Here is a 26,609-nt window from a genome sequence, read left to right as displayed (position 1 = left end):
GAGGATATTCTATTTGTAAGGATATTCTTCTGATTTTTTATGCTCTTTTGCGGTGCGGATTACTTGGAGAATCCGACAGAGCTGAGCCAATGGTTTATTGATCTTGACTGGACTGGACTGGCTTGTTTTTACCCATGGATTGGCAGCGGTGTTTTTGTTATTTCTTTCTTTCTTTTTTTTTTTAATGATCAAAATACCCATTCTCTATCATTACTACCTAAATACTTTGCCTAAACGAACAATTATACGTAATTACAGTTCTCACATGCATAAAGTGTATGAACGAATTACCAGTAGCTTCACAAAAGTCATGCACGGATCCTACGCAAGTTGCCCCCATGTGTTCTAGAATATTGTTTGGTTCCATTTGAAGTTCCATCAAAATAACAAGCTAGATAAAAGCAATCTTTCAGAGTGTCAAAATCACATGGCCAAGATGCTCTCCCAGTTACCAGAGTTGGCCATTTCCCAACGCTAAAAACCAGCAACGCCGACGCCAGCACATTGTCAATTGGACAATGCCGGACCCCTTGTCCTGCAGCTCGTAATTCATTCTTTGGCCCATGTCTGCCAATATGTCCCCTCCCCCCCTTCAAATCTGATAGTTATACACGAGTTTGAAAACTAAGCCCCGGCTTGTCCTTGTGTACCTTGTCCCATCTCCCAGGATAGTTGGTGATGAAAATGTCGAAAATCGACGCATCCGCTGTGGTCTCACATTAATCCCCACACAAATCAACAAGATTGTGCATCTCGCCAGTTGGCTCTTTTTTCCCCTGCATCGTACGATGTGCCCGTTTTCTGATTTTTTTTGGTGATACGTTCCAATCCAGTCAACGTCAACTGCGGTGCACAAAGTGTACAGCCACTGAACAAATAATATCAGCGGTGTGAGTTGCCTCAAATCGTACAAAAATGAATAACAGAACCGTACTCCGGTAAAGCACTGAAACTCTTGAGGCAGAAATAATCGGTATGTCGCTGGAGAAAAGCTGAATGGCGCGAGAAGATGCCAACGCAAAGACGAGTAAAACGCAATGCACTCATAACCATCACCAGCCCAGAGTTGACTCTTGGGCGGCGGCAAGAGTCAAAAGAGTGGAAGAGAGAGAGAACAAAGAAGTAAATAAAAGAACCGCCCAAACGAATGAAGCAATGTTTTCGCAGCTTCCAGTGGCAATTATGGTCATGATTCTAGCATTGATTGGCATACTCAATCCATGTAAAAGTCGCCCTTGAGGATTCTCTCCTGGAAAGCGTCGGGCTTAGGGCGTTCCGGCTGCTTGGGTTTAACAGAGGCGGCCTGTGCTGGGGGTTGCGGCATGTCGGAGATGGACTTTGAGCGGTCATGGTTTGGCATCGCTCTGGGTGGAGAGTGGGAGCCGGTGCCCTGGAAGGAGAAGGAGGGGCGAGCCCCAGTGACGGAGCTCTCGGCGCGGGTTCTAAGCTGTTCGGACCAATTGAAGCCAAACTGGTCTGCTCGAGAAGGAGGATTGTCAGAAGAGGCTCTTGGATGCTGGACGTTGCTTGCCTGAGGATGAGAGGGTGGAGGCCCGTGAAGGCTGGATCGGCGTCCAACAGCGGGCCAGGCGGCAGATATGGAAACCTGACGCTGGTGCGGATAGGATTGGGACATCAACGGGAGCCACTGGTCCCCGTGACCAGCGTGATTGCGTCCGAGTGATGACGGAGGAGGGGACTTTGGGGATTTACCATTTCCGGGGCTGCCTCCTGTGCGCAAGTTTCTCATGGCAGAGTTGCCTCCAAAACTCATGTGGCGAACAAAGGGAGTGGTCGGGGCCGTTCTAGGGCCGCCAAAGACGGCATCTTCGTCCTCAATGGCATTCTCGTCAATCGAATCCGAGTTCGAATTGGTAGACATGCTGCCGCGTCGCATGAAGGAGGCGGAGTTATTTGAGGGTGATGTGCCAGAGAGGCCAATGGTGGTGATTGATAGACGCCGTCTCTGAGGGTCTGCATTACCGTTGGCGCCGGGGAACGGAGGTCCAGTCGAGGCAGTCGGCGGGCCTCGCTGGAACAGGTTGGACAAGGCAGCCTGGGTGATTGAGCTGCGGCGGTGGCCGGGGCCGGGGCCGGGGCCGGGACCGTTTGGAGATGTATCGGACATTGCTCTGGGTGGAGGGGTGGAAAGTAGAATTAAGGACTGAGAGGCGAGAAAGATGAACAGAGAAGGTATGAATGAGGTAAGACGAAGCGAAGAAGAAGGAAACGAAGCAGGCGAGGCACACAGAGGCCCCGGTGACGGCGGTTTGTTGGTAACGGGGAGCCTAGGGTGGTGTATTTGCGAGTCGTTTGTCCGTGGCTTGGATTGTTTGTCCAGAGTGGGCGGTTAGGACGGCGATATTCGAGAGGACGCAGAATTGTCCTTGGGAATGACGTGTGCGACAAAGGAGAGGAAGAGAATGCCGGTGGTAACGGCAAAATGCGTGGATGATGCTGGAGGAGAGAGGAGATATAGAGAGGAAGAGAAGAAGAAGAAGAAGAAGAAGAAGAAGAGAGAGAAGTAGAGAGGCGAAAAAGAGGGGACGGTGGCACGTGGATGATGCTTATATAGATGGGAAGATGGAGAGATGGAGAGAGTTTGATCTGCCTGGACAGAAACAGCGGAACGGTATCGTCGGCACGGAGAAGCTGCGTAGCGTGCCGTTAGTCAGAAGAAGGAAAAGGCTGTGCTTTGCTGTATCGTTTGCTTTTGCGAGGAGGAGAAATTGAGGTTGGTGGCATGTACAGTACTAGGTAAGTAGCAAAAGGGAAGGAGGAGAGGACGCAGCAGGAGTAGCGCGATCAGCATCTGGATATTAATGGACAGCAGTCGCCGTGGCGTGGAATTGGCTGGAAGTCGAGGTGGTGTGAGCGCTGGCGGAGGTGGTGTGCAGTTGCGTAATTTGGGCGTGTGTGGAGTGACCTGATGGCTTGATGATGGATGATTCACGGCTGCGACTTTCCCAGGAGGAAGCAGGGATGGACTTGTGTGCTTGTGGACTAGAACTTGCTGCAGCGAGCGAGCGAACAAGTGCGAGTACCACCAGGTACCTGGCCAACCGAGCTGGGTACACCGCGGCGGCGGATACCCGAGACTGCGCGGCACCCAAAGTATCTCGCCATTGTGCGTGCTCGCAGACTACAGGCAGCCACTAGCAGAAGCTACACAAATGAGGTGTGGCCACAGGTACCTCGGTGAGGGGGTGTCTTGGCAGTGGGCTGATATGAGTTAAGCGATACCGGTCGAGACTGCGGTGCCCCGAGAACGGAGATCAGCTCAGCAGCACACCGGAAGCAGCGCCGAGGCAGCCATGCAACGCCTCCTTTGGGCTGTGGTGTGGACTGGACTGGACGCATGACTTGGGCCAACGAAAAAAGGAGACGACGATGGTGAGAGAGAGAGAGAGAGAAAAGGGAGGGGATAACAAAGAAGGAGGGAAATAGAAGAGAGGACAGGAGAGGACAGGAAAGCACAGGAAAGCACAGGAAAGCACAGGAAAGCACAGGATACAGTAGGATACGCAACAAAGACAAGACAAGATCAATTCTCCGAGGTCTGGGCACGGTCAAGGCCCGTCACATTCAGATTCATCTTCGCTCGAGTCTGTGCATGCATCTCCGCCGCTGTTGACTACGGGCTAAACTAATGTACCAAGGCATGCGACACGGAGTAATACCGCGCGTTTGATGCCAACTTGTCTGTCCAGCCGAGGCGGGGTGACGACGTGGTGCATGGCGCTGCATGATTACGGAGCACGGAGCCCTCCGCCTGAATACTGTAACCGTGACAATAGTACGAGCATACGAGCACTGGACATGTCTGTCTGGTACAAAGATGATTGTAGTGCAGCGCTGCTGACGAAATGCACAAGCAAGGGGGCCATCCGCAACGGCTCCGGCTCCGGAAGAGAACCAGCAACAAGAGGGCGGATGTGTCAAAGTGAGGATCTGGCATCTATCGGACCCGTGGGGTTCCCTACCTTTCTATTCCTCTACCCCTATTGGCGACATGGCAAATGGTCAACTGTGGAAGCGCGAAACAGAGCAAGGAGAAAACACAACGAATCCTTGTCTCGGCTGCGTATCGTATTGCATTCGCATCGACCAACCACGAGCGCAGCCAAGAGATGCAGCCGGTGTGCCCAAGAGACATAGAGACCTCTAGCTGCCGTCGTCGTCCGTGGCAGCGCAACCCGGTGGTTCGCTAAACGGCACCGTCGACGTGGGAGAGAAGCCGGAGCAGAGCCAAGGGCGAGAAGCTTCCAGGCTTTCTTCTTGTCCAACCATGGTCTGACGATTAGCCTACTCCGTAGTCTGTGACGTGCCAATCAAGCATCCAGCCAACCAGTCGGTCATTGATCAATCAATTGTCTTCGCCTGCGATCGGTGGGGTCTGCGGGGGCCAGCGGCCTCGATCTGACGGCGTGGGTCGTGGGCGAGATGACCTGTCTTGCCTGGGACCCCTACTCCGCCGAGTTGAGTTGCTGCCGTTTGCTGGCTCCTTGGCTTTCTCTCCATCGTCTCTTGGATAGATCTGGCGGGGGGCGCTGCCTTGTTTCGAGTCGTGTCAAGGTGCAACTGGGTTTCCTATGTCGTTAGCACCCCTCAAGGTGGCAACATGTGCAAAAGAGCTGGCGACGATCCCCAAGCTTGTTCGCGCACCAAGTGCGGAGTGCTCGGTACCTCCCATCATCACCTGGTCTCTGCAAGCAGCAATCGTTGGTGATGCCATTGTCATACCGTCGATGTTCCCTTTGCAACCTCTACCTCGCGCCATCATGTCTCTCTACTTCGTTTCCCAACTTCCCCCCCCTGCTTTGCGACTCTTGAACCGCGACGCCCGCGCCCGCAGCGCAAAGCGAGGGGTGGCAGCACAGCTCATGGTTCCAGTCGCGATACTCGTAACTACTGGTACTAGTACAGTACCGTAGTCTGTACTAGCACAAGTGCTTCCTAGCGCAGGCGTGTGTGTGGACTGGCAAGACTGGTTCGCGCCTCTGCTGTTGGTCGGGCAGGGTTGATGTATGCATGATTGTGCTGAAGTCTTGTCCTCGTCGGCGCTTGGCCGCAAGAGGGACAGGCGGCAGACGCTGCACGTGTAGGTAAAGGACGAAGGTGAGCGAGGCCTAAAACAAAACGGTCGGTAGTCGCCCAGTAGCGCCAGCAGCCAGCAGTGCGGTCTTGGTGATGATGGTGAGGTGGTGAGGTGGATGGAGGGTTGAATCCGACCGCAAGCGACCATGAGGTGTGAGGCATGAAGCATGTGTGCCCAACGCAACGCCCAGCGAGGCATCCGTCATGCAGTCCTTTTTCACCGACTAATTAATTACTTACTGTTTGTACATGTCTTTTGCGAGTGTGTGTGTGAGAGATGTGAGAGAGTGTGTGTGAGTGTGTGAGTGTGAGCGTGAGCATGGACATGGACATATGTCGGCATTGCAGCGAGCAAAGGCGGTCGCCAAAGAGAGAGGGAGGAGAGATTGAATGTCAACTTCCATCATTAGTCATTAGTACCACTAGGTGGAAGTTCACAGTTTGGCAGCTCTCTCTCCAGGTACCTTCTTTGCCAGGTACTCGTACCTCCAACAATCCCCCATTTTGCCTCTCTCTCTCAGCCACTTATCATCTTGCTCGCCCATTACCGAATCAATTCCAGTAATGCCAAAAGCAGCTCCCAGGTCGAAAAACCACCACTCGCCACTCGCTGCTTCCCTTGCTCCTTCCCCCTTGCAATTCAATTGAGAACATCCGGCCAGCTGTCCAATCACCGTCCAGCCAGGGCGAAAGCTCTGAGCTAAAATCTGCCGGCCACGGGCCGCTGCCAATCAGCAACTGGCCGGCGTTGCAGCAGAAAGAGCCACTTCGAGGTGCCACCAGCATTTTGCGGGGTAACGGTTAGCTTTGACGCAGACGCAAGGGAAGGCACACGCCCCGCATTGCTCGACGCACACCCTCCCCTCCCCTCCCTCCTGCATCTCTTGTTCAAGGTCTGCTCTTTCCACCTCTTTTGCTGCTGTCTACTCCGTACTATGTACAGTATATGCTTGAGCGTTGCTTCCCTCTTGATTGATTACAGCCTAATACAGCCGCTAGCAGCCCTGAACTGCGCCGACAGCCGCAGTAGCCCCTACCGCTAATGCAGTGCTAACAGCTAGCATAACTGAGTACCTTCCTAGTACCTCCCCAGTACCGTACAAAGGCAGCACTCACTGCGCGGAAACTCCGTATCTGCGGCGTGCACCGCAGTAGCACCGTGCTAATGCACACTTCCACTTCCAAGAACAAGCGCTGCTAGCCTGCATCCAGCAAGTGCCAGACGCACCTCCAACCTCGTTCACCACTAAATCACCGTTGCCATTGAAGATCGAAGAATGAAGAACAAGGGAGAAAGAAGAGAAGAGGAGAAGAGGACAGATTTTTCTGCATCTTTTGCATGCTCGGCAATTTGTGACAAGCTACGACAAATACGAGGTGCAGACACAGCACGCAGGCAGCTCAATGCAACACAATGCTGCAAGGCGGCTGTCGTTTCGAAATCCGTCTCTACCGTGTCCGTCTTTGTTACAGTTACAGTATGGATGGCCGCGACAAGTTGTCGACTAACCCTCCCGTATCACCAGATGGGCCCCAACCGCGTCTGCAAGATGAGGCAAGGCAGGCAAGGCGGGTAAGTCCATCTCAAAGTTACAGTAATACTAAGCGTACTTACTTGATACAACGGGCACTCGTCAGCAGTATTTTGGCTCGCCATCTCTGTATCTTGTGGACAAGCGCAGTACCCGTCAAGGCAACGATTACTGCCTGTTATCTCCCCGCGCGCACATCACACAGCCAAGGTTTGTCGATCAACGCAAATCAGCAAACCAGCAACTCCGTATCGAGCCAGAACTTGGTTTCGGCTTGACACATTTGAGTCGAGAAATGCAACATCAGCCCATCGCAATATACCATGTCGTGCTGGCAATTGCGCTCTTCCAAGTCCATCAACTCTCGACGCATGTGATAACCGATGACTGAGGTAGCACCGATAGGCAGCATGGCATGACCCGTGCAGTTGAAACCCCCAAATACGACGGCACTTCTCTCCTGACATCTGACATTGCACATGTTACGTGTTTTTCATCTATCCGAGTACTACGTAGGTGCCGCAGTCGAGCCATGGACCGCTCCAAGTCGGGTCGAGAAGCCGTCTCTCGCAGCCGTCTCTCGCAGCCCTCTTCATGTCGTCCCTTGATTCCCGAAATAGGCTTTCCAAATTTAAATATATGGCGGCGGTTTCAACTTGCTGCGGTTCCCCCTCCTCTCGCCACTGCCACTGGGCGACATGACAGCTCGTGCCGCGTGCAACACACCGCCTCCATTGGCTTCATCAACCTGCGAAATAAGCTGATGGTGGCGCCATCCTCTACTGCCGACAGCATCAAAGCGCAACTTGGAAGCGCTCGTCCCTCGCCTCGCACTGTCGAGAAACAGAAATGGCAACAGAGCAAGGGTCGGGGCTAAAGGCTGGGCCGCCCGGGGTCCCTCTTCTCGTCATGCAAGATTATCTCTGCCTATGAGATTTCGACCCAAGGATGCACTAGCAGGCCTTAGCCAGCGACTTGTCAAAAAGCCAATCTGCGGGGAATGGAATGAATGACCCTTTTAACCTTTTGGCGTCTTAGCATGATTGCTGAGTCGAGGCGAAGCACGTGGCCTTGCGTGATAAGAGTTATGGAGCTTGATTGAAACTCTGATTGTGATATGAACATGTTGGCCATTACTATCTCCACGCAGATGTTGGAGATTGGTTGTAAACCCGCAGATCTTGCCAACGGTAGGAGAGGCTGAAACAAGGCGATGTTTGAAGCAGGAAGCAATAGGTTGTGAGTAGCGACCATGCGATGATGATGATGATATATCACGTATGACGAGCCTCTCCCCAGCTTCCAATTGAATCGAGATGGCACATTTGCCTAAAAGAGGAGAAAATGATGTGCTGCAGGAAGTCTCAGGTTATCTGCATTGTTCGGATGCACTATGACGAAGGCTGTGGCAAAGGCTCCTCAACTGTTGTCGTACCTTTTTGCTTTTCTTTCGTCTCGATGCGATCGGTCGGTAAGCTCATTGGGGAAGATCAATTCGCCACCAGCCCCTGACCAACAGCATAGAATCTCTTTTGTCGAGATGTACAATAGGCACCTGTCCAACACTTCACGTGCATGTGCAACACAGCAGCCTTGTGATTGTATGTACTGTACCACGAACTTTGGTGACCCAACAGCTGGGGTTTTCGCAACGATCGACAAGAAGTGTTTCCATTACAACCGCCTCATAGTTTGAATCCTAGTGTATCGTATCGTATGTATCGAAACAGGCCAGTCAAACAATTGACATCATGTGTATACCCATCAGCCTCTTCTCTGTCCACAAAGGCCACACACTCCGCAGTCCTGGGCATTCACATAGGCGCTGCCTGTGCATGCCGCGCTCCCGCACCGCCAGCCCGGCGTGAGGACTGGGTAGAGCACGTTTGCGCATATGGCGCATGTCACGACTGCCTGAGGGTTTTCGAACGAGCACATTGAGCAACTTGATGTTGACTCTGCTTGTGTTGTAGTTGCGGTGAGGGGAGAGGGTTTTGAGGGCGATGGTGTCGTCTTTGGTCGTGAGGGTTGGCGTGTTTCGTCAGTATCCGGATCTGGTTTGATAGACTTGGGATTCTCGACTTGGACATGTGGTATAGATGATAGACGTATAGACGAAGGACCATCATCATCATCTGCAGCCTCTGGCTTAATCGACAGCCCCGTCTCCTCCCGTTTTACCACCCGCTCCGAATTCTGCCTCTTCTGAGATGAGCGTGGAAGATTCGAAGTTTCGCCGTCTGGATCTTGTTTCATCTTCCTTCCGCCAAACAAACCATGCAGCTGATCGAGTTCGTTCTTCGCGTCAGCGTCATCCGCATCTTCGTCTTCGCACACCTTGACCATATCGCCGCCATGGCTATCCACCATCCTCGAGCCATCCACATCAACCGCCGTTTTCGCATCCGCGCCCCCATCTTCGTAGTCACTCGAATCATCCTCATCCCACTTATTCTTCGTATCCTCTTCCTCCTCTTCCTCCCCCTCTTCCTTCTTAGCACCCTCCTTGCTCTGCTCGAACCGAGCCAGCGCCGCAGCCGCACGGAGCTCCCGGCCCCGCAAACTGCCTGCCACCCTCGGCTTCGCGAGCACCCGCTTGCCCTTCTCGAGCTTCACCTTCTCCTCCTCGTCAGCCCCAAGCGCAACGCCGTTTTTGCCAAACTTGTTGAGAATCCGCCTCTCTTTTCTCTCCTGATACGTCAAAACAGGCTTGGCCTTGCGCTTCCTCCTCCGCGACCGATATGTCCCGCCACAGAGATGCTCCGGAAGAACCTCATCTGCCCTCACGCTGTTCTTTTCCCACTCTCCTGTCCCTAGGGTAGCTCCTCTGCCCCAGAGACCATCTCCCTTGTATCCTTCTGCCCATAAGGCTTGCATTTGGGCAGCATACTGATTCCGCACTGCCCAAAATGCCCTGGAATGATTCATCTGCGCGCAGTGAGCCAGCTCATGCATCATCACCATCTGGACATAATTAAACGGAAGCCACCGGCCGCTCCCGGGAGATTTGAGCACCAGCTGAATAACCTCCCCAGCATTAAAATTGCGGCCCACGAATTCTCTGTTGGGAGGGAACTCCTCCAGCGACATGACATGAATGTGGTGCTTGCGCATCACAGGAACTGTAATTTTCGAGAGGTTAGCATGAGGAAGTTCGTAAAAAAGGGGGAAGGGTTCTTTGGGTTTAAAATAAAACTTACGGCACTGCGCTGCAATCCTCTCCAAAAAGTCCTGCGCAATCTTTTCATCTCGTCCCTTCAGCGGTTTGATAAAGACAATGTGCGGATTAGGCTGTGATGTTTTCGCGTTGAGGCGCTGAATGCCGATTGGCATGATGAAAGCAAAACGCCGGCTTCTGATGCTTGGGATAGAGAGACTGTGTATATGCCAATCTTGACAGGTAGAGGGGGGACACAATAATAAACACTGAAGATTTCCCTAAAGAGGACTCGATAGGTTCGATTATTCACGAGAATTCCGGATATACGCGAAGAAAGAGGTCAAGTTGACAAAAGTTGTTCTTGGTCGTGCCCAGATTCACGCGGGTTTCTTACACGAAATCAGGTGACCTGTGGCGATTTCTCTCCAACTATCTATAACGAACTTATCAACACCAACAAGCAAGCAGCAACACCGGTGAAGAAAATAAATAAAAAAACAAGTAAATACAAATTTTTAAAAAATTGGCAGAGAGATTATTCATAGCCGTCATCAGGTACAGGTAATAAAAATGCATTGATAACTGTAAATGTAATTTCAAAACTCGTGATTCCTAGGTATGTATATGCAGCTGCGATCCTACCCTAAAAGACAAGAATGCTCCGCCCTGCTAATGCATTATCATGTAATTGGCGATTAATGGCAATTCAAGCTCTAACATGCGCCGTACCCGATGCTTCGCTAAATGACAATCTTGTTCCTCCCTGATGCCTCTCATGCGCTGCTCCTCGCCTCCAGCCTGGCTTCTACATTGGCAATGGCGCTCTGCACAGCGCTGGTCAAGTCTACGTGGAATAGGGGGTTGTCTAAACCGCTGATGATGGCCCCCTTTCGTTTGTATGCTGCCTTGGGAGATCCCCCTGGCTTCTCTGCGAGATTATTAGGTCTTGGCGCTTCCTCTTTCGCTTCCTCTTCTTCCTCGGTCGTGACATCGACCTTTGCCATTTCTTCATCTCCTGGTCTATGAGCCATCATGGATAATTCTCTCTTAATGGCGTTCTCCTCAGCAACTGCCGCAGCAGAGTCTTTCCCACCAATCTCTGCGACGCTAAAGATGGACTTCCACCTGTGTGGAATGCCATCCATCGACTTTGTGGGAGTGCCAAACCCGCCAGCAATGAGCGCCCGCCTGGTCCATCGGTTGTTGATGCATGCGACGTGCCAGTCCACAGCGTCTGGGGCTGCATACGCATCAAGTACGTTTCGCACATCGATAAGGCGCTGGACTGAGGTGATGTCCACATTGTTGACGGAGCTAAAATCCAAAATGATTGCTTTTAGAGTCGGCTTCTGGTCATCCTCGGGATCCCGTTTTGCCTTTCCAGGCTTCCGCTGACCTGGATTGTTCCACGGTCGGTCGCCCTTACGCTCGTACGTCTCTGGGCTTGACCGGCGCGTGTGCGCATAAATAAAGCTGGTCAAGAACTCCAAAGCGAAATTTGCGCTTGGGTAGTTGAACCCCTCCGAGAAGCGGTAGATGAAGATGCCAGGGTATGGATTTTCCAACTCGACTTCGGGGTTGGAGCCGTCGCCATGGTCAAGTGGTAGGAAGATATTTCTGGCAGCGTTCTCAGCCCTTTCCTCAAATGTGCCGTATTCTCCCACCAGTTGTTTGTGGTCGTCTCCAATAACGTGGTCTCCAAGGACAGAGTGAACCTTGACTTTGCCCAGGAATCGTCCACGCGCCTTCAAGATGCGATAGATGAGAACGGCGGCCGATATGCATACGGTTGCATATAGGCCGTCCTCGATCTGTGCAAAGACACTGATGAACACACCAATGAAGAAGATGAAGACTTCTATGGGAGAGACTCTCCAAAACTGATACAGCGTGTTTGGCGGTGTGATCAAGTCACCGACGGCGTGGATAATAACCGCAGCGAGGACTGCATTAGGGATGTAAAAGAAGACGGCCGTCAAGAGGTAGGCGGCTAAAAGCACAACTAATCCGGTGACGAGTCCCGCGGCAGGAGTTCTGACGCCAGCTTTTGATTTGATAGCTGTTCGGCTGAAAGACCCGGTAGATGGATAGGCACCGAGAAATGAGCCCAACAAGTTGGTCATGCCAATAGCAACCATTTCCTGTGATGGGTCAATGGTGTAGTTATTCACCCTGCCAAAAGACTTGGAGATGGCAATATGCTCAACAAGCATGACAATGACCCCTGCCGGAAGGTGGGAAGCAAACGATGAAACAAGTCCCGGTGGGATCTCTGGGACGCCGTTGTGTTTAAATCCTAAGTTTGAATGTTAGAAATCAGAATCGCCTGCATGTCCATGTCCTGGGAGGTTGTAGGAGCTTACCTTTTGGAACAGCCCCTAGAACACGAACCGCCGGGTGAGTTTTCCGATCTTTGTTGATCAGCCAGCTCACCATGGTATAAAGGAGAATGACAAACACCGTCCGCATTGTGTTGAGGAAAAAGATGATACGCTTATTGGCTGGCCACCTTTCGGCAGCTCTGGTCAGAGTGTATCGTATCAGATAGAGGAAGAAGAGGGCTGTGAGGCCAATAGCAGCGTCCAGTTTAGTTTCAGGCAAGTGCTTCAGCGTGTTGATGATGACTCTGTATGCCGGATCTCGGTTGGAAAAGCCCGTGATGCCAAACAGCGAAGGGAGCTGACTGGCGCCAATAGTAATGGCGGACCCCGTCATGAAAGCAGACAGCGAGGTGATGGATATGAGATCAACTACCCAGCCCAGGCGAAGGATGCCAATACCAAGAACAATACTTCCGGCAATGACAGAAAACGCCGTGGCTACCACGTTTGGAGGAAGATCACCACCAACATCTGCCACCACCGTTCCAACGACTGTGGATAAGACGGCCACCGGGCCGATTGATATATCTTTGGATGTGCCGAATATCCAATACGTGATGGGCCCCATAAAGGACGAATACAAGCCGAATTGTGGAGGGAGGTTTGCCAGCAATGCATAAGCCATACCCTGGGGGACGAGGACAGCGCCAATAGTGATGCCGGCTACAATATCACCCGCGAGCCATTGCAAGTTGTAGTGAGGAAGCCAAGATATGAAGGGAAAGAGAGACCTGACATAGCTTACGACCTCGGCCTGCGAAGGCAGCTGGTCATGAAGCCACTCTGAAGTCGTAGGCGGTCCATCGATGGGGCCTTCACCAGTTCGGGTAGAGAAGACAGACTCGCCTCTAGTGACTGCGTCGTCGTGCCGGTAAACATTTTCATCGTCATCCTGGAGTTTGATGCCTAGGACTCTGGCCAATGCATGCCCGACCTTGGTCGACGCTCCTGTAGATGTTCCACTCATGGCCGAAAAGAAAACTGGCCTCTGATGGTGTGGTGAAAAGGAGGGGAGAGGCCCCAGCTGGGCGAGAGATGTAGAGGGACAGGGACAAGGAGAGCAACGGTGAGGTGTCTAGCTTTTAGTATGCCATGCTCTATCTCTTCTTTGATATACGTTCGGACCGTCGCTTTGCTTCCGTCACCAAAAAAAATGCCGTCGTGGCGATGGCCCGGCTCGGTGTGATGTCGGCGGCGGCTCAGGCACGCACACTGCAGCTCTAGGGCATCAGCTGAGACAGTCACAACAAGGGACTTGTAAGCTGCAAGAGAAGAAGCATGAGCTATCTGGATCAACAAGACATCAAGGATCTAGATGATGGGTGCAGGAACGAGATCTAGTTGGTGCAGCTAGTTCAAGTAAGATGGCTTACCTTGTCCACGATCAACAACCGAGAAACAAGAGTTTGAGACAAGAAGAAGCCGGGATTGTGGGGAGAGTTATAAATAATAGTATACAATTCAAGGTGGATGTAAAAGAGAAGAGACAATAGCTGAAAGGAAGTGTAAAAATATATGAAGAAACGTTCCAGATGCTGTGCTTGCCTCGAACCTTGGACCCAGCAGATGGTAGTTGCCGAAGACCCGTTACGGGCAGTCGGGAGGCTTGCTGCTTACAGTAGGCCCATCTGACAAATATGAGGGAATAGAAAAGCACGAAGAAGACGATGGACATTCCGAAAGGGGCTTGGATGTGTTCCAGCGTCATGTTCTCCATCGAATGGATGTTTATAAGCGCCAAATTCGTTGTTGAGACGCATCATCAATGGGACATATTATTGGATCGTGGGATGGACAGGGGACCGAGCACACCATCTCCCCACAAAATAGCCAAATGTCGCAATCGCGTCTATGCCGTTTCTGTTTTAGAGCGGCTGGACTATCTAGATTTTGATATGATTCCCGCGCAGAGTTTGTCTCGGCAGGAGTCGAGTCAGGGTTGTTTCGCCGCTCTTTGGCGAAGCTGATGGTCCTGGCATGTTGCATTTCCGTCGAGGATACATGTCAGCCGTCTGCCTGTGGCGTTGGATGTTGCTGCATGCTAAAACTTGCAAGGTAAAATGCACACAGCACTGCTTATAATACGACGCCTCAAGATTGGTTGACACTGGCTGGACCACCGTGTAAGTGAGGATCAAAGTACCAGCACCAGACGAGTCCCCTCCCTTCCTTGAGCACGCGAGCAAGCTTGTTCTCTTCTCGGGTTGCCTGTGACCATGTGAGCTCTCTTTGCAAACAAGTGCCTCTCTGTAGTCGCAGTCGCATTGGCCGTCTCCAAAATCGAGGCGCTCGTAACGGCCCCAAGCAAGTCAGCCGAGTCCAGCCATGTGATGCCTCGTGTTGCAGGGGAAGCTGAACCGTCAGCAGGGAAATGAAGTCATCTTATGCAACCTTGTGCAGAGCTGCTGCTGGGATGTAGACGGGATGGGCTGCAATGGCGATGCCAGGCCTGGTTGGTGAAACTGAGGAGAGCAAAGAGGCGAGTGAGGTCCAAAGAGCATGGAAACGATGGATCGGATCTTCGCGTGCCCGAGGTTCCGGAGTCGCCGCATCTACAGCACTAGGTGCAGCAGCTTCAGCGGCCGAGCCCCGCTAGACGACGGAGGTTTGGACGCTGAACGGAGCATTCATGAGGCTCTAGACACAAGCGCATCTCAGATCAGATGCAAGCTTAAAATTGCTGACAAAAGATGCACGGGACGTCACTGTCAACACATGTACCAATCAACGCGAGTATTGAAGCCATGACAGCAGCTCCCCAGATTCAGTGCGTCCCAATGTATAATGTCCATATTATTATTACCCTGCGGAAGAGAAGGACGGAACTGTAATACCACGATGCACTACTACCGTTGAACACCCCAAGGGAGTGAGCGCTGATGTTTTGGTTTTGGCTCATGCAGCCAGCCACTCGATGCTACAACACAACCCCCACGCCAAAACCAACACGCGCCTCGACCTCTTCCACCATCAACATCCCCAACCCTCGCAAGAATGTCTGGCCCTCCCGCCCAAGAGGCTCCCGCCGCGCTCCTCTCGGTCCAGCCTCTGCAGCCCCCGCCATCCCCGCAGACGCATCGCGCCTTGCGACGCCTTCAGTCAGCTCACGCCCTGGGAGCCCGAGCAGCCCAGCAGGCGTCGATCCTCTCGCATCAGCGCCAGCAGCAGCCTCTGTCTCCGACCCGAAACGCTGCTGCTGCTGATGCTGCCGATTCCGCGCCGAATTCCAATGCCAATGCCAATGCCAGAGCCAATGCAAATGCAAATGCAAATTCAAATTCAAATGCCGCCGCAAACGTGACGGTGGTGCGAACGCGAGGTCGTGCCAACAGCGATGCCACGCTGCCTCCAGCCTATCAGCCACCCGCCGCTGCAAACCCTCGACGATCCGGCGTCAAAAAGCCCGTCTTTTCGCATGGCCACCTCTCTCTGCAGCAAATCATTCGCGAAGGCCCCAACGACGGCGACTTCAACGGCGCTTTGGAGAGCGCGAGGTGGAAGGTCATCGACGAAGGCGTCAAGGCTGCCGAGGATGGAATGGTGCGTTTCATGCTATTAGACAAGAGAAATGAAGGCTGGCTGACCTTTGAGATGCTTGCGATTTTGGAATATAGTCTCCCTTGAGAATCTACGTCTGGCTCGTCCTCCTCGACGCCCCAATCATGTCCACGGACGAATACCTCGCCCTCATCCACCGCGGCGCCTCGCCAGCCTACGCAAAGATTCGAAACGACACGTTCCGCACCTTGACTACCGACCCTCTCTTCCGACGCCGCGTTAGCGAAGCGAGCCTGATTAGACTGTTGAATGCCATTGCCTGGCGGCTTCACGATTCAAAGGAGGACGAGCGCCAGAGCCGTCCGGGCAGCAGCCATTCGTCTCTACCTGCACGGGAGACTGTTGGGGGCAGTCTCTCTGGCCAATCCCAAGCCAGTATGTCTTGACACAGACGAGTGAAATGCATATGCATTCACACATACATACGTATATATATATACCTGTGCTAACACCTTGTTTTCACGTGTAGGGTCCGGCGCAGTTCTCGAGCCAGGCGTCTATGTGCAGGGCATGAATGTCTTGGCCGCCCCTTTCCTCTACGCTGCGCGAAGCGAAGCCGAAGCCTTCGTCGCCTTCCACTCTCTGCTAACCCGCGAGTGTCCTGGCTACATACGAGGCGCCATGGACGGCGTGCACCGTGGGCTCGCTCTGGTGGATAAGGTGCTATCCATTGTCGATCCCAAGCTCAGCATGTATCTGACGACAAAGGGGCTCTCTGCTGAGATCTACGCCTTTCCCTCTGTACTTACGCTGTGTGCGTGCACGCCGCCCCTGCCCGAGGTGCTGCGTCTATGGGACTTTCTTTTTGCATACGGGCCGCATCTCAACATTGTCTGCATCGTAGCGCAGCTTACCATTATGCGATCGCAAATTCTTCAATCTCAGAGGTATATCTCCTTTTCATCTTCAAATCAAGTTGTCGAATATAACTTCTGACTTTCTTCCTTGTTAGTCCGAATAAGCTGCTACGATCCTTCCCACAACTGAATGCCGATCTCGTCAAGAGCGTCACCATCAGCATCATTAAGAAGATACCAGACGACATCTACGAAGAAATCGCCACGCACGCCATGTAAAACGCCCATGAAAAAAAAGAGGGCAATCTCGCTCTTTTTCTCCCTCCCAAAGAAAAATGGATAGCATTCACAAGCAGGCCCTGTAAACGGCCAGCCACGTGCTTGATGCGTTTTCCGGTAAATGACGACGCCGTCTGGATTAAAAAAGTTAGCATCACCGGCTCTCCGGCCCCGGCATCAGCCTTGGCGTCTGCTTGGAAGGAGAAGCACCTGGGTGGGCCCTTTTCCCCTTTCTTCACGTGCATGCATGGGTCTGGATTTGTTATTGGTAGATTTTAAAGGCCAATCCAGCGTTCCAGCTACGGAGTATGAAAGAAGGGAAATCAACGAAACGGACATGCAGTTCAAGAGATGGATGAAAGAAACAACGAAGCCGGTGTTATTACCGAATAGCAGCCAACAGACAGCACAGGTGGGGGGTTTCAGCTACCTTGATAGGTAGACAGGGAATTCGCTGCAGGGACCACGGCGCCAAGGAAAGCATTACGACTCAGATGATGAAGCCGACCATACAAATGAAATCTAATGAAGACATGCGTTAGAAAAGGGGCCGCGAGTAAGGAGGCTGCAGTACACGGCTTTGGCAGCCCCTTGGAAAATGACATAGCATTGCACTGAATCTTTGAACGAAAGCAGTATGTCTGTGTCAATTGATTACAGTATATATGTACTATTCTAAAAAACCAAGTGCCATGTAAAAATATAAATCTTCAAAGGCCGAAAATGCCATGGGCCATGCGTCAACAGGGTCATCCAAAAGTGCCCACCTGAGGAAAACGAACAATACAAAAAATGCTTCTGGCAATTACAAAAAAAATAAAACGCCACTTGTATCCATGCAAGAAGAAAAAAAAGGGAGGGGGTCGAAAGTGTATAGACAAGAATTGAAAACCAAACCTGGTGGTCCGGACAGGGGAGGCACTGAGCCGCTTGTACATGTACGGTCGACTTTTTGAAATCCAAAACTCGCATATGGCTTGACATGTCAGAAAATGTATCAGTACTTTTGAAAGCCATGATTCTTTCGCAAAAAAAGAAGAAAGAGAAATGTAATCTGTTTTCTTTTTTTTTTTGTTGTCTCGTGTCGCTCATAACAAATGCCGGAGAAAGCGGCTAGCCGTCTAATAGGCGGGACAGCCGCTCTCGGCCCGGTGGAAAGCATTGGAGAAAAACTCCTGCATGGCGGTGTAGTGGAAGATGATGCCGCCCAAGACAGCCGCGTGCCACAGGTTGTGGCTGCCGCCGATGTAGTCGAAGCAGCCGGGGAACCACCGCTCGGGGACTTTGCTAGCGTAGACGACGGCGCCGCTGAAGTAGACGAGCAGGGACTTTGTGATGGGGGAGTAGAAGTTGTAGATGAACTCGGGCCCGTGGGAGAAGCTGAGCTGCAGGATAGGCATGAATCCCGTCAGGGCGAGGCCGACGAAGAAGCCGACTCGGAGCCAAGACATGTCGGCGCCGTTGAACTTGGGGTGCCACGGCAGGATGACGCCTGCGATGCCGAGCAGTGCGGTTATCAACATGTACGTCCACCGGCTGATCGGGTCGCAGTAAAAGGCCGTGTACTCGGTCGTCATGATGGAGGCGGCGATGAGCAGCGAGATGCCGGTGTAGTCAACGCAGGCAAACATGGAAACGGCCTTGACGTCGGCGACGGCGCTCATGGTGTGCCAGATGGTGGAGCACACCAGCGTCAGGCAGGCCATCATGAAGAAGATGGCAGCAACGACAACGTCCGTCTTGGTGCTGAGATTGAAGTTGGCGCTGCTGGGGTAAAAGTAAAAGGCTACGGCTAGCACCAGGATCAGGCCCAGGGCATGAGACCAGATGTTGATGAACTCGTTGGACATGTTGAAGATGGACTGGACACACTCGATTTTGGTCTCGCGGAAGCGGTATCCTCTCTTGATGTGTGGGTTGTTTCTCCAGGGCGAGGGCAGCTCGTCGTACAGAAGCAGTCCTCGATCACGCGCCAGCAGAACGGCCTGCTGGATGTGCTCCTCCAGGGACAGAGCAGCTCGCACGGCACGCTCGATACCCTCGTCGACGACAATCTTTGCCCGCTCGATGCTCTCGTTTGCAACCCTGCGGCCCTCGTCCATAAATGCCTCGGCTGCAGTGGCAGCATTGGCGAAGCCCTGCTCGCGCAGCTTGTAGGCGCGGTTTTCGAACTCGGACATCATGCCTTCCAGCAACTCGATTCCAAGGACGGCCTTGTCGTGCAGCGACTCGGTGGCCTCCAGCGTCTCCTGGTACCGGGTCTCGAGGGTTTCAACCATGATGTGGAGCCTGCGTCGACCGGCGCCGATGACCTCCTCGGACGCCTGCGAGCATCTGGTGCGGACGGCCTGAAGAGTCGAAAATGCGCGCGAAATGCTCGAGTCCTTGCTGAGATCGACATAGTTCTCGACAAACTCCAGACGGCGCTCCAACTCGGTCAGGAACAGGTCGACCTTGAGCAGCAGGTTCTCCTCGCCCTCCATGATGTGGCCGACGATAGACTTCCGCCGAGGGATAAAGAATGAGTGCCGCCGTCGTTTTGCTTGCTGAGCGTCGCGGCGCGGGTCGGAGCCACTGGCATCGGCAGTAGAAGCGGCGTCCTTGTCGTGACTGAAGCCACACGCCGACGTGAGAGCAGTTGTGACGCCCGCCATTTTGATCGAAGGAAGCAGGAGGATTTAGGGGAAGTCAGGCGTTATCATAGCAGTTGGAGATTCCAGTGACAAGATATGTCTTGGATTTGCTGGAGCGCCAGACGGGCTGAGTAGAGGCACGAGCCTTGAAGAGTGCGGATGATTGGCCCAAAGCAACCAGGAGGCGAGATCTGAGCGTCGACGAGTTAAAAAAAGAAGAGGCTACCAAAAAACGAGGAAAAAAAAAAGAACGAGATCTCGCTGCAAGCCGCCCAAAGACGATTTGCTGATCGGAAGAAGCGGGACGATGCGGTTAATGGGGATTGTAGCACTGATTGGCTCCGAATCCTTAATGTGCCCCAAAAGTTGGTTGATGGCTCGGTTCGTTCTTGATGCGGGTCGGGAGCTTAATTGGGGGATTGAGAGCCGCCAGAGGGAACGCGATTGGCTGCGGAGGCCAGGGGAATATGCAGAAGAGGGGATAAAAGAGCGGCACTACTCGCTGCAGCTCAACAATTGTCGTGTTGTGGTGTTGAGGATGGAGGATGGAGGCTGGGAGAGGAGCGGAGGTGGGATTTGAGGTGGGATTGATGTAAGAAAGAGGCAGCTGGAGATGGCAGAAGAATGAAAAAGTACGTCTACAGGCACCAGACAAGTATGGGGTACCTCAGCACAATTGAATGTACCTCTTCGTATGACTAAAATCTGGGGGCGGGAGGCAAGGAGGCTGGTAACTCGGGTGTACTTGTACTTTTTGCCTTAGCACGCAGCACAGCCTTTGGGGTAAGACGAATCAGATTGAGACGGCGAGAAAAACTTTAGTGACGGACAACCCGAACCCTATACAGGCTATACGAATACTGGCCAAGAATGTGCGGACAAGCCACGCTCCAGTTTTGAGACAAACGGCCCTGGATGGATTCCGTGTTTATTCCGCAGATCGGAGTATTTTTGCCATGGGTCGGTTTTTTGTTTGTACGAGTAATATAGCCAGTGAGACTGGTAGGACAGCGACAGGCCCTCCCATGGCCCTGCTGCGGGCTCCAACTCCAGTATAGCCCGCAGTGTATCCGTCAGGTGTTCTGGGGGAGGATTTCTGGGGGTGTTCACATGCCATGGAAGTAGTATTGACACTTCCATACTTACCTAGGTAGGCAATAATACCTCCAGTTTGTTAGTACGGTTAAAAGTTCCATGGCAAAAATACCTAATAGGTAGAAGAAAATGAGATCAGCAGCCCAGCCATCATCATCTGCACTCGCATTCGTACCAGTACTCTAAACAACTGGCAACTGAATCGTCTTACCAGGGATCAATATATCGTGGCACCAGACCTTTCAGGGTCATAATCCGTCACATGGAAGCCCAGCTGAGCGCCAAATCGGCCCTGACAGCTGCAAGTACAAGGACCAGGAGAGACAAGCGCCAATTGATTCGACAACGGCACAGTCTTTCCCTCCACACTCTCCTTTACAAACACCACTGCTAATTTCCCGCCTTTCCGGCACCCGAGACGCGTGCATGACCTTGATGGTCAATTCGTGTGCATCTTCGTACTCATGGCGGCTTTGCACTGGCGGCACTCGGGATGCTGTGGCCCGTGCAATTACGTTTCCATGAAGGTTATACTGTAATCCGTCAGGTACCCAGGTTATGTCTGTTATTGACATGTAGAGTTGTACTTTGTACTTGTACATTAGCAGGTACGGCGATACCTAGACAGGCACCCAAATGCAGTATTACAGCGCCTGCACTCGCTGTAACAGCGGTACCCCCTTCGCAGCCTTGCGCTAAAAAGGCAACCTAATGGAACCTAACAAGCAAAACACCAGCCACTACTACCCAATTCCTCTCAGCCTTGCTATTTTGCAGCTTGTCATTCCTTCATCACCATCAACCATCAACCATCAACCATCCCCATCCCCATCCATCCTTTGACGCGGCGCCACATACCATCAATCAATCAATCAATCAAACAATTAAATAACCAGCCACACTTTCTTCTCTCCCCGCATCTCTCCTCAACCATCAACTTTAATCCAATCATCAAACCAAATCAAACAATGGCCGTCGAAAAAATCACAGAACCCTCCCTCGCCGCCGTCCTCCAAATCTCAGACCAGGCCCGCGACCAGGCCCACGCCCTGCTCCAGCTCGCCGACCAGGCCAGCGACGGCCGCGCCACCGCCGACATCCAGGCCGAGATCGCCAAGCAGCAGAAGCAGCTCTTCACAAACATCTCCCACCTGCGCGGCCTCCACCGCAACGCCTGCCTGTCCGCCCGCGACACAAAGGCCCAGACCGCCGAGGCGCGCCAGGAGGTTGACCGTCTACATTTGCAGCTGCAGAATCTCTACTACGAGCAGCGCCATCTTCAGGGCGAGATTACCGGTTGCGAGTCATATGAGTAAGTTTTTTTTCTGTTTTGGGAGACGTACGTGCCTTGTTTTTTACGTGTCGATGGCTGACTCTTTCATGTGTTTTTCTCATAGTCACAAATACCAGCAGCTACCTCTCATCCCCGTCGAAGAATTCCTCGCTCTACGCCCCGAATATGTAGACTCCAACGACGACGAACGCATGTTTGCGCGCATCGAGCACGAGCGCGAGGAGCGCGAGATTCTGGAGCAGCGCCGCCAGGAGCTTCTCAAGCGCAAGCAGAAGCTGATTGCCGAGAACAAGCGGAGAAAGGATGACCTGGCCAATCTAGACCAAGATCTCGAAAAGTTCATCGATGTATGTTTATACACATCGGTCATTCCCCGATGCTGTTGTGCTGTGCTAATTCTTTGTTTAAGGCGGCGAAACCGATTCTCGAATTGTTCGAAAAGGCACCCTGAGAGGCATCATTGTTTCTTTGTTTTTTTCTACTCTCTCACATCACGCCTGCACCACGAATGTGCAGCCGTAAAACATGCTCGACCGCGTGTATATCAACACGCGCGTCGCACTTAATGACGGCCATCAGCAGCCACTTATGAGACCATGAAACCATGCGGATTCTAGTCCGCGCTCCAGATGGGGGCTTTTTCATATCGGATTCTGGCTAGGATAATCGGGTTTTCAATACAAGGGCTACAATATCAAAGTCTCAGTTGGATGGGTTCCTGAGCGCTACCGTGTTGATAGCTGAGCTCTTATGACCTCCAATGGCCGAGTCCGTTATGCTACTAGACTGCAAACACTTGGGACTGAAGGGCTGCGCTACAGTCTGTAAAAGACAACAAAAGTCGGAATATAGGTAGCATTCTTCATACGCAGTTCAATCTTACTCATCACGGGACAAGTACACATCCTAAGCTAATACCAAATACTATTCTGAAGAAAACCCTTTGCTATCGTGTAAACTACCCTGAGCCTAATGTACAAACTTACAGCGCATCTGCCGCGAGCCGAATAAAAAATACTAAATAACGCAAAGTCTCCAGCGCGGAGAACGGGCCTGTAGCAATTTGCTTGCCCCTGAGAAGCTTTGAGTAACAAAGGCCAAAAACAAGAAAGCAACTCCGTCGTCTAGACGTTGCCGGGACATATATCTGTAGTCGTTTGTCTTCCCCTTTTCTCTACCTAGTTGGATAGGTAGGACTAGTAGTTGAGCTCGCCACCTCCGCTTCCGTTTCCAGACACCTGATCCAGGTCTTCGTAGCTCTTCAAGCTACGGCCCTGCACGGCCTCCCGAGGACCAGCAGCCGCACCACCGGCTCCGTCTCCCCATCGGGATCCGCCGTTGCGATTTCGACCGCCTCCGCCATCCCAGCGATTGCCTCCGCGGCGTTCGTAGGGTCCGGAACGGTATCCACCTCGTCCACCCGACATTCCGCCACGACGGATGGGACCGCCTGAACGGTCGTCACCCATGGCGTTCCAGCCATTAGCTTGCATGCCGGCAAACAACGAGGGGAAGTTTCCAGGGCTCATGGGGAACCCCGGCATGCCCATGACGCCATTGATGGCAAAGTTTTGCAGGTTGAAGCCGCGAGGGGTTCCTGAAGCCGACTGGCCGTTGGTAGGCGGGAAGTGGCCGTTTGAATTCGCGTCGGTTCGCGAGGGGGCAATATGTGCTGGGTCAGACACGTAGGCATTGATGAGCTCAAACTAAAGTTTTTATGTTAGTCAAGTGAAAGGGAGGGGGGGGGGGGGGAGAGGTGTGTTTCAACGTACTTCCTGCTTCAAGCCATCCAGCCATTCGGTATGTCTCTTCTCCACATGCTTCTTCCAAAAGTGGTCTTCCTTGAAGAGCTTAGTGCAGTCTGGGACTTTGCACCTCCATTTATGCTCGTCCTCTTGCTTGACATACTTGGTCAACTCCTCGTCAAGAGCCTCCTCAACGGGCTTGCCGCCAAGTTTGCGAATGTCAATGGTGTTCGGCTCCAGAATTTGCATTAGCTTGTCCTCAAAGGTCTTGACCCAGTTGTAGGCACGAAGTAGCTGTTGCTCGGTTTTAGAAGACGTGTTACGGAACTTCTTGTCTCCCTCAGCAAGCTCTCCATCGACATCATTGTCCGCATCATTGCGCTTCTTATCGGGAAATGGCTCTCCATTTGCGCTAGCCCTGGCAACAGCCCTGGCAGATGACGACAGGGTGCTTTGCGGGCGACGAAGATGGCCTCCTGCACACTTGCGTGTAAGCTCATGCACAGAGTCGCTCTCAAATACGCAAAAGAAGCAAAAGTGGAAGACTCTGCGCAGATACTCGATCAACAGGTCAAGTTGCTTCTTCTTCACAAGCATGTCTTCATCATCAACTTCTTCATCTTCCACAGCCCCCTCCTCTTCTTCCTCTTCTTCGGGAATACCTTCCTCATCCTCGTCCATTGCCTCGTCCATGCCAGGTTCCCGGGTCTTGATCTTCTTCGTTGGTGCAGGGGGAATGGCAGGCTGCAGACGACCAGCGTTTTTGAGATCCTCGACCTTTTCTTCAACTTTGAGCAGGGCCTGGAAGTCAGAGCCAAACTCTTCCTCATACTTGTTGACCAGTCGTTGAACCAGGCGAAGGTCCTTTTCGATTCTCTCGGGTGCAGAGAATAAGTCCCAGAGAGCCTTCTTCCGTGGGTGGAGTGGTGGGTTATGAACTCCAACGTGGCAAACAAAGTCACCTCGGGCCTCATCTTTGACAGTTTTGCCATTGACAGCCTCGAGGGCCTTTTCCGCAGCGGAAACAAGAGGGGGCGGCGATTTTATCGGCTCGTCTCCATCTTCGTCCTTGGGGTCTGCTCGATCCATTGGCGGTGCGCTTTCTGAAGAAGGGTGAAGCATCACCCAGCCTATACGGTGATATCTCTTGCTGGGATTTGGATCGGAAAGGGACAACCATTTGAAGCCGCCCTCTTCCTCTCCTAGATTTTCCTTGCAAAAGGCCTCTAGGTTTTGGCGACTAACATGAGGAGCAATGGTCTTGATGAGTAGAGTGGGCTGGAATTGGTTCTCGTCGCGAATGTCGGCTCCATTGACGGGGACCAAATCGCCAACTCCCAAGATTTCGTTGGCGGCGGTCGCCTCACCCTCTTCCTTTTCGACTATGCCACCAGCACCGTTGCTCTCGCTTTTGGGAATTCCTTCGAGAGAGAACTCGTCAAAGCTGCCGGATTCCAAATCTTGCTCCCACTGGCTGTAGGCTGCTCGTCGAAAGTCCTGGAGCTTCGCCTTGAACTCGTCTCTGATCTCGGGAACATAACGTTCTTTGAACCACTGCTCCTTCTTGTGCTCCGAAACAAAGGCCCTGGCCATCTTGGCTTGAAGCTCTTCCTTATAAGCATCGTATGCCAGTTGGATCTTTGCCTTTTCTTTTTCCCTATCCTCTTGAGACTCTCGGGCGCCTCTGGCTCTTTCAGGCTCTCGTCTCCGCCCAGTTCGGGCACGCTCTTTATCATCCTTGATCTTTTCGTTCATTCTCCACCATTCACCGAAATAGGAGAAGCCAACTTGATAAGGAAGCTTGGCTGGATCTGCCAGAGGGTTGACGGCAACACTGGATGATCCACTGTCTTGTCCGGGTACGTAGCGATCGATATTTGCCGGTGGTGAGGTTATGCGACGCCGGTCATCCCTGTCGCGGTCATCTCGACCATCTCGACCATCACGGCGAGGTCGTGGCTCGTATCGGTCAACAGGAGGCGGGGAACGAGAACGTCGGCGTTCTCGGCGTTCGTTGCCTGGGAGCAGCAATAGTCAGCAAGAGATCAAATCATCAAAGGGATCGCTCGGCAAGACGAACCAGGAGACCTCGCACGATAGAATCCATCGTTTCTATCCTCCCTCGTTCTGGAGTCATCACGGCTCCATGTTCTCTCATTTGGCGATCGAGCCGCGCCATCCCGATAGGATGAGTAGGAATCCATTTTCTCGACCGCAGCGCAAACAACGGGGTGCTGCAATGGGGAATTGTATAAAATTGATCGTCAATCAGATACTGTGGGACATTAGAGGCAATGATGGTCCCTATGGAGATATCAATTGCGAGAGCGCCCTACTGCGTGGCGGCAAAACGGCTGTTAGAGAAGACATTCTGAACCAAGATCGGACAAGTAGTAGACAAGAAAAAGAGAAGGTAGAACGGAAAAAAAGAGAAAGAGAGAAAAGACGTGGATAGCAAAAGAGCTGATGCCAAATGATGCCAAATGATGGGACAAGTAGAGGCTCGACACGTAGGCAGGAGGACGAGAGGAGAGGAGAGGACAGAAGAGGACAAGAAAGAGGCAGAGAATTGCCGGCCGATTGCCGAAAGCGTGATCAAGGGGCGGCAAGAGGGAGGACAATGCAGGAGAGGAGAAGAAAAGGAACAGAGAGGAGAATGAGAATGAGAATTGAGACGGGGCAAGAAAGGGACGACGAACTGAATTGAGAAGCGCGGCGCTGGCTGGCGATTGCGCGACCGTGTTGATGCGCCTTTAGCAGCGAGATGTAGAGGTTCAAGTTGCAAGAGGCTCAAGGCCATGGGGAGAGAGGTGGAGCCGAAGATGGCCGCGACACGCGCACTTGTGGGGGAGCAGGATGGGATTTGGGGGGAGGGAGAGGGAGACGCACTGTGCAGCAGCGCATAGTCTCGGTCCCTGGGCTTATCAGGCTAGGGGGCATGTTCCACCAGATGGTGCTAAAGACTAGTAAGCACCACCTCGTGTTAGGCATTTGCACAGTTTCCATACACTCTATCCAACACCGTGTCTCTCAACGTG

At 52.6% G+C, this 26,609-nt stretch overlaps 8 protein-coding genes across 8 annotated transcripts; 3 read left to right on the top strand and 5 right to left on the bottom strand.

The window, feature by feature from the left end:
- Window positions 1-342: 342 nt before the first annotated feature.
- On the bottom strand, window positions 343-2,742 carry TRIVIDRAFT_216209 (uncharacterized protein; the record flags this gene model as incomplete). The annotated part of the gene is made up of 2 exons (XM_014100259.1): window positions 343-1,476; window positions 1,714-2,742. 2 exons carry the CDS (start codon window positions 2,126-2,128, stop codon window positions 1,214-1,216), a joined length of 678 nt encoding a protein of 225 aa, XP_013955734.1.
- Window positions 2,743-6,511: 3,769 nt separating this feature from the next.
- Window positions 6,512-7,506, top strand: TRIVIDRAFT_201952 (uncharacterized protein; the record flags this gene model as incomplete). The annotated part of the gene is made up of 3 exons (XM_014100258.1): window positions 6,512-6,670; window positions 6,739-6,839; window positions 7,155-7,506. The coding sequence occupies 3 exons, from the start codon at window positions 6,512-6,514 to the stop codon at window positions 7,504-7,506; spliced, it is 612 nt and encodes a 203-aa protein (XP_013955733.1).
- Window positions 7,507-8,393: 887 nt separating this feature from the next.
- TRIVIDRAFT_192130 (uncharacterized protein) lies at window positions 8,394-9,962 on the bottom strand (the record flags this gene model as incomplete). Its single annotated transcript, XM_014100257.1, has 3 exons — window positions 8,394-8,696; window positions 8,811-9,751; window positions 9,830-9,962. 3 exons carry the CDS (start codon window positions 9,960-9,962, stop codon window positions 8,394-8,396), a joined length of 1,377 nt encoding a protein of 458 aa, XP_013955732.1.
- Window positions 9,963-10,562: 600 nt separating this feature from the next.
- On the bottom strand, window positions 10,563-13,137 carry TRIVIDRAFT_59747 (uncharacterized protein; the record flags this gene model as incomplete). The annotated part of the gene is made up of 2 exons (XM_014100256.1): window positions 10,563-12,085; window positions 12,153-13,137. The coding sequence occupies 2 exons, from the start codon at window positions 13,135-13,137 to the stop codon at window positions 10,563-10,565; spliced, it is 2,508 nt and encodes an 835-aa protein (XP_013955731.1).
- Window positions 13,138-15,176: 2,039 nt separating this feature from the next.
- On the top strand, window positions 15,177-16,798 carry TRIVIDRAFT_115869 (uncharacterized protein; the record flags this gene model as incomplete). Its single annotated transcript, XM_014100255.1, has 4 exons — window positions 15,177-15,710; window positions 15,785-16,103; window positions 16,198-16,615; window positions 16,681-16,798. Coding segments are annotated over 4 exons (1,389 nt in total), but the record flags the coding sequence as incomplete, so codon positions are not given.
- Window positions 16,799-17,925: 1,127 nt separating this feature from the next.
- Window positions 17,926-19,631, bottom strand: TRIVIDRAFT_180426 (mPR-like GPCR protein; the record flags this gene model as incomplete). The annotated part of the gene is made up of 1 exon (XM_014100254.1): window positions 17,926-19,631. One exon carries the CDS (start codon window positions 19,456-19,458, stop codon window positions 17,926-17,928), a length of 1,533 nt encoding a protein of 510 aa, XP_013955729.1.
- Window positions 19,632-21,500: 1,869 nt separating this feature from the next.
- Window positions 21,501-22,277, top strand: TRIVIDRAFT_130917 (uncharacterized protein; the record flags this gene model as incomplete). Its single annotated transcript, XM_014100253.2, has 3 exons — window positions 21,501-21,844; window positions 21,930-22,173; window positions 22,236-22,277. The coding sequence occupies 3 exons, from the start codon at window positions 21,501-21,503 to the stop codon at window positions 22,275-22,277; spliced, it is 630 nt and encodes a 209-aa protein (XP_013955728.1).
- A 745-nt stretch (window positions 22,278-23,022) lies between these two features.
- Window positions 23,023-25,790, bottom strand: TRIVIDRAFT_52399 (uncharacterized protein; the record flags this gene model as incomplete). The annotated part of the gene is made up of 3 exons (XM_014100252.1): window positions 23,023-23,532; window positions 23,599-25,589; window positions 25,652-25,790. Coding segments are annotated over 3 exons (2,640 nt in total), but the record flags the coding sequence as incomplete, so codon positions are not given.
- Window positions 25,791-26,609: the final 819 nt, after the last annotated feature.

The sequence above is a fragment of the Trichoderma virens genome, assembly GCF_000170995.1.
Source record: "Trichoderma virens Gv29-8 chromosome Unknown TRIVIscaffold_70, whole genome shotgun sequence".
Taxonomy (NCBI): domain Eukaryota; kingdom Fungi; phylum Ascomycota; class Sordariomycetes; order Hypocreales; family Hypocreaceae; genus Trichoderma; species Trichoderma virens.
Note: the sequence above shows the minus strand (reverse complement) of the source record. Positions and strands in the feature narration are given on the sequence as shown.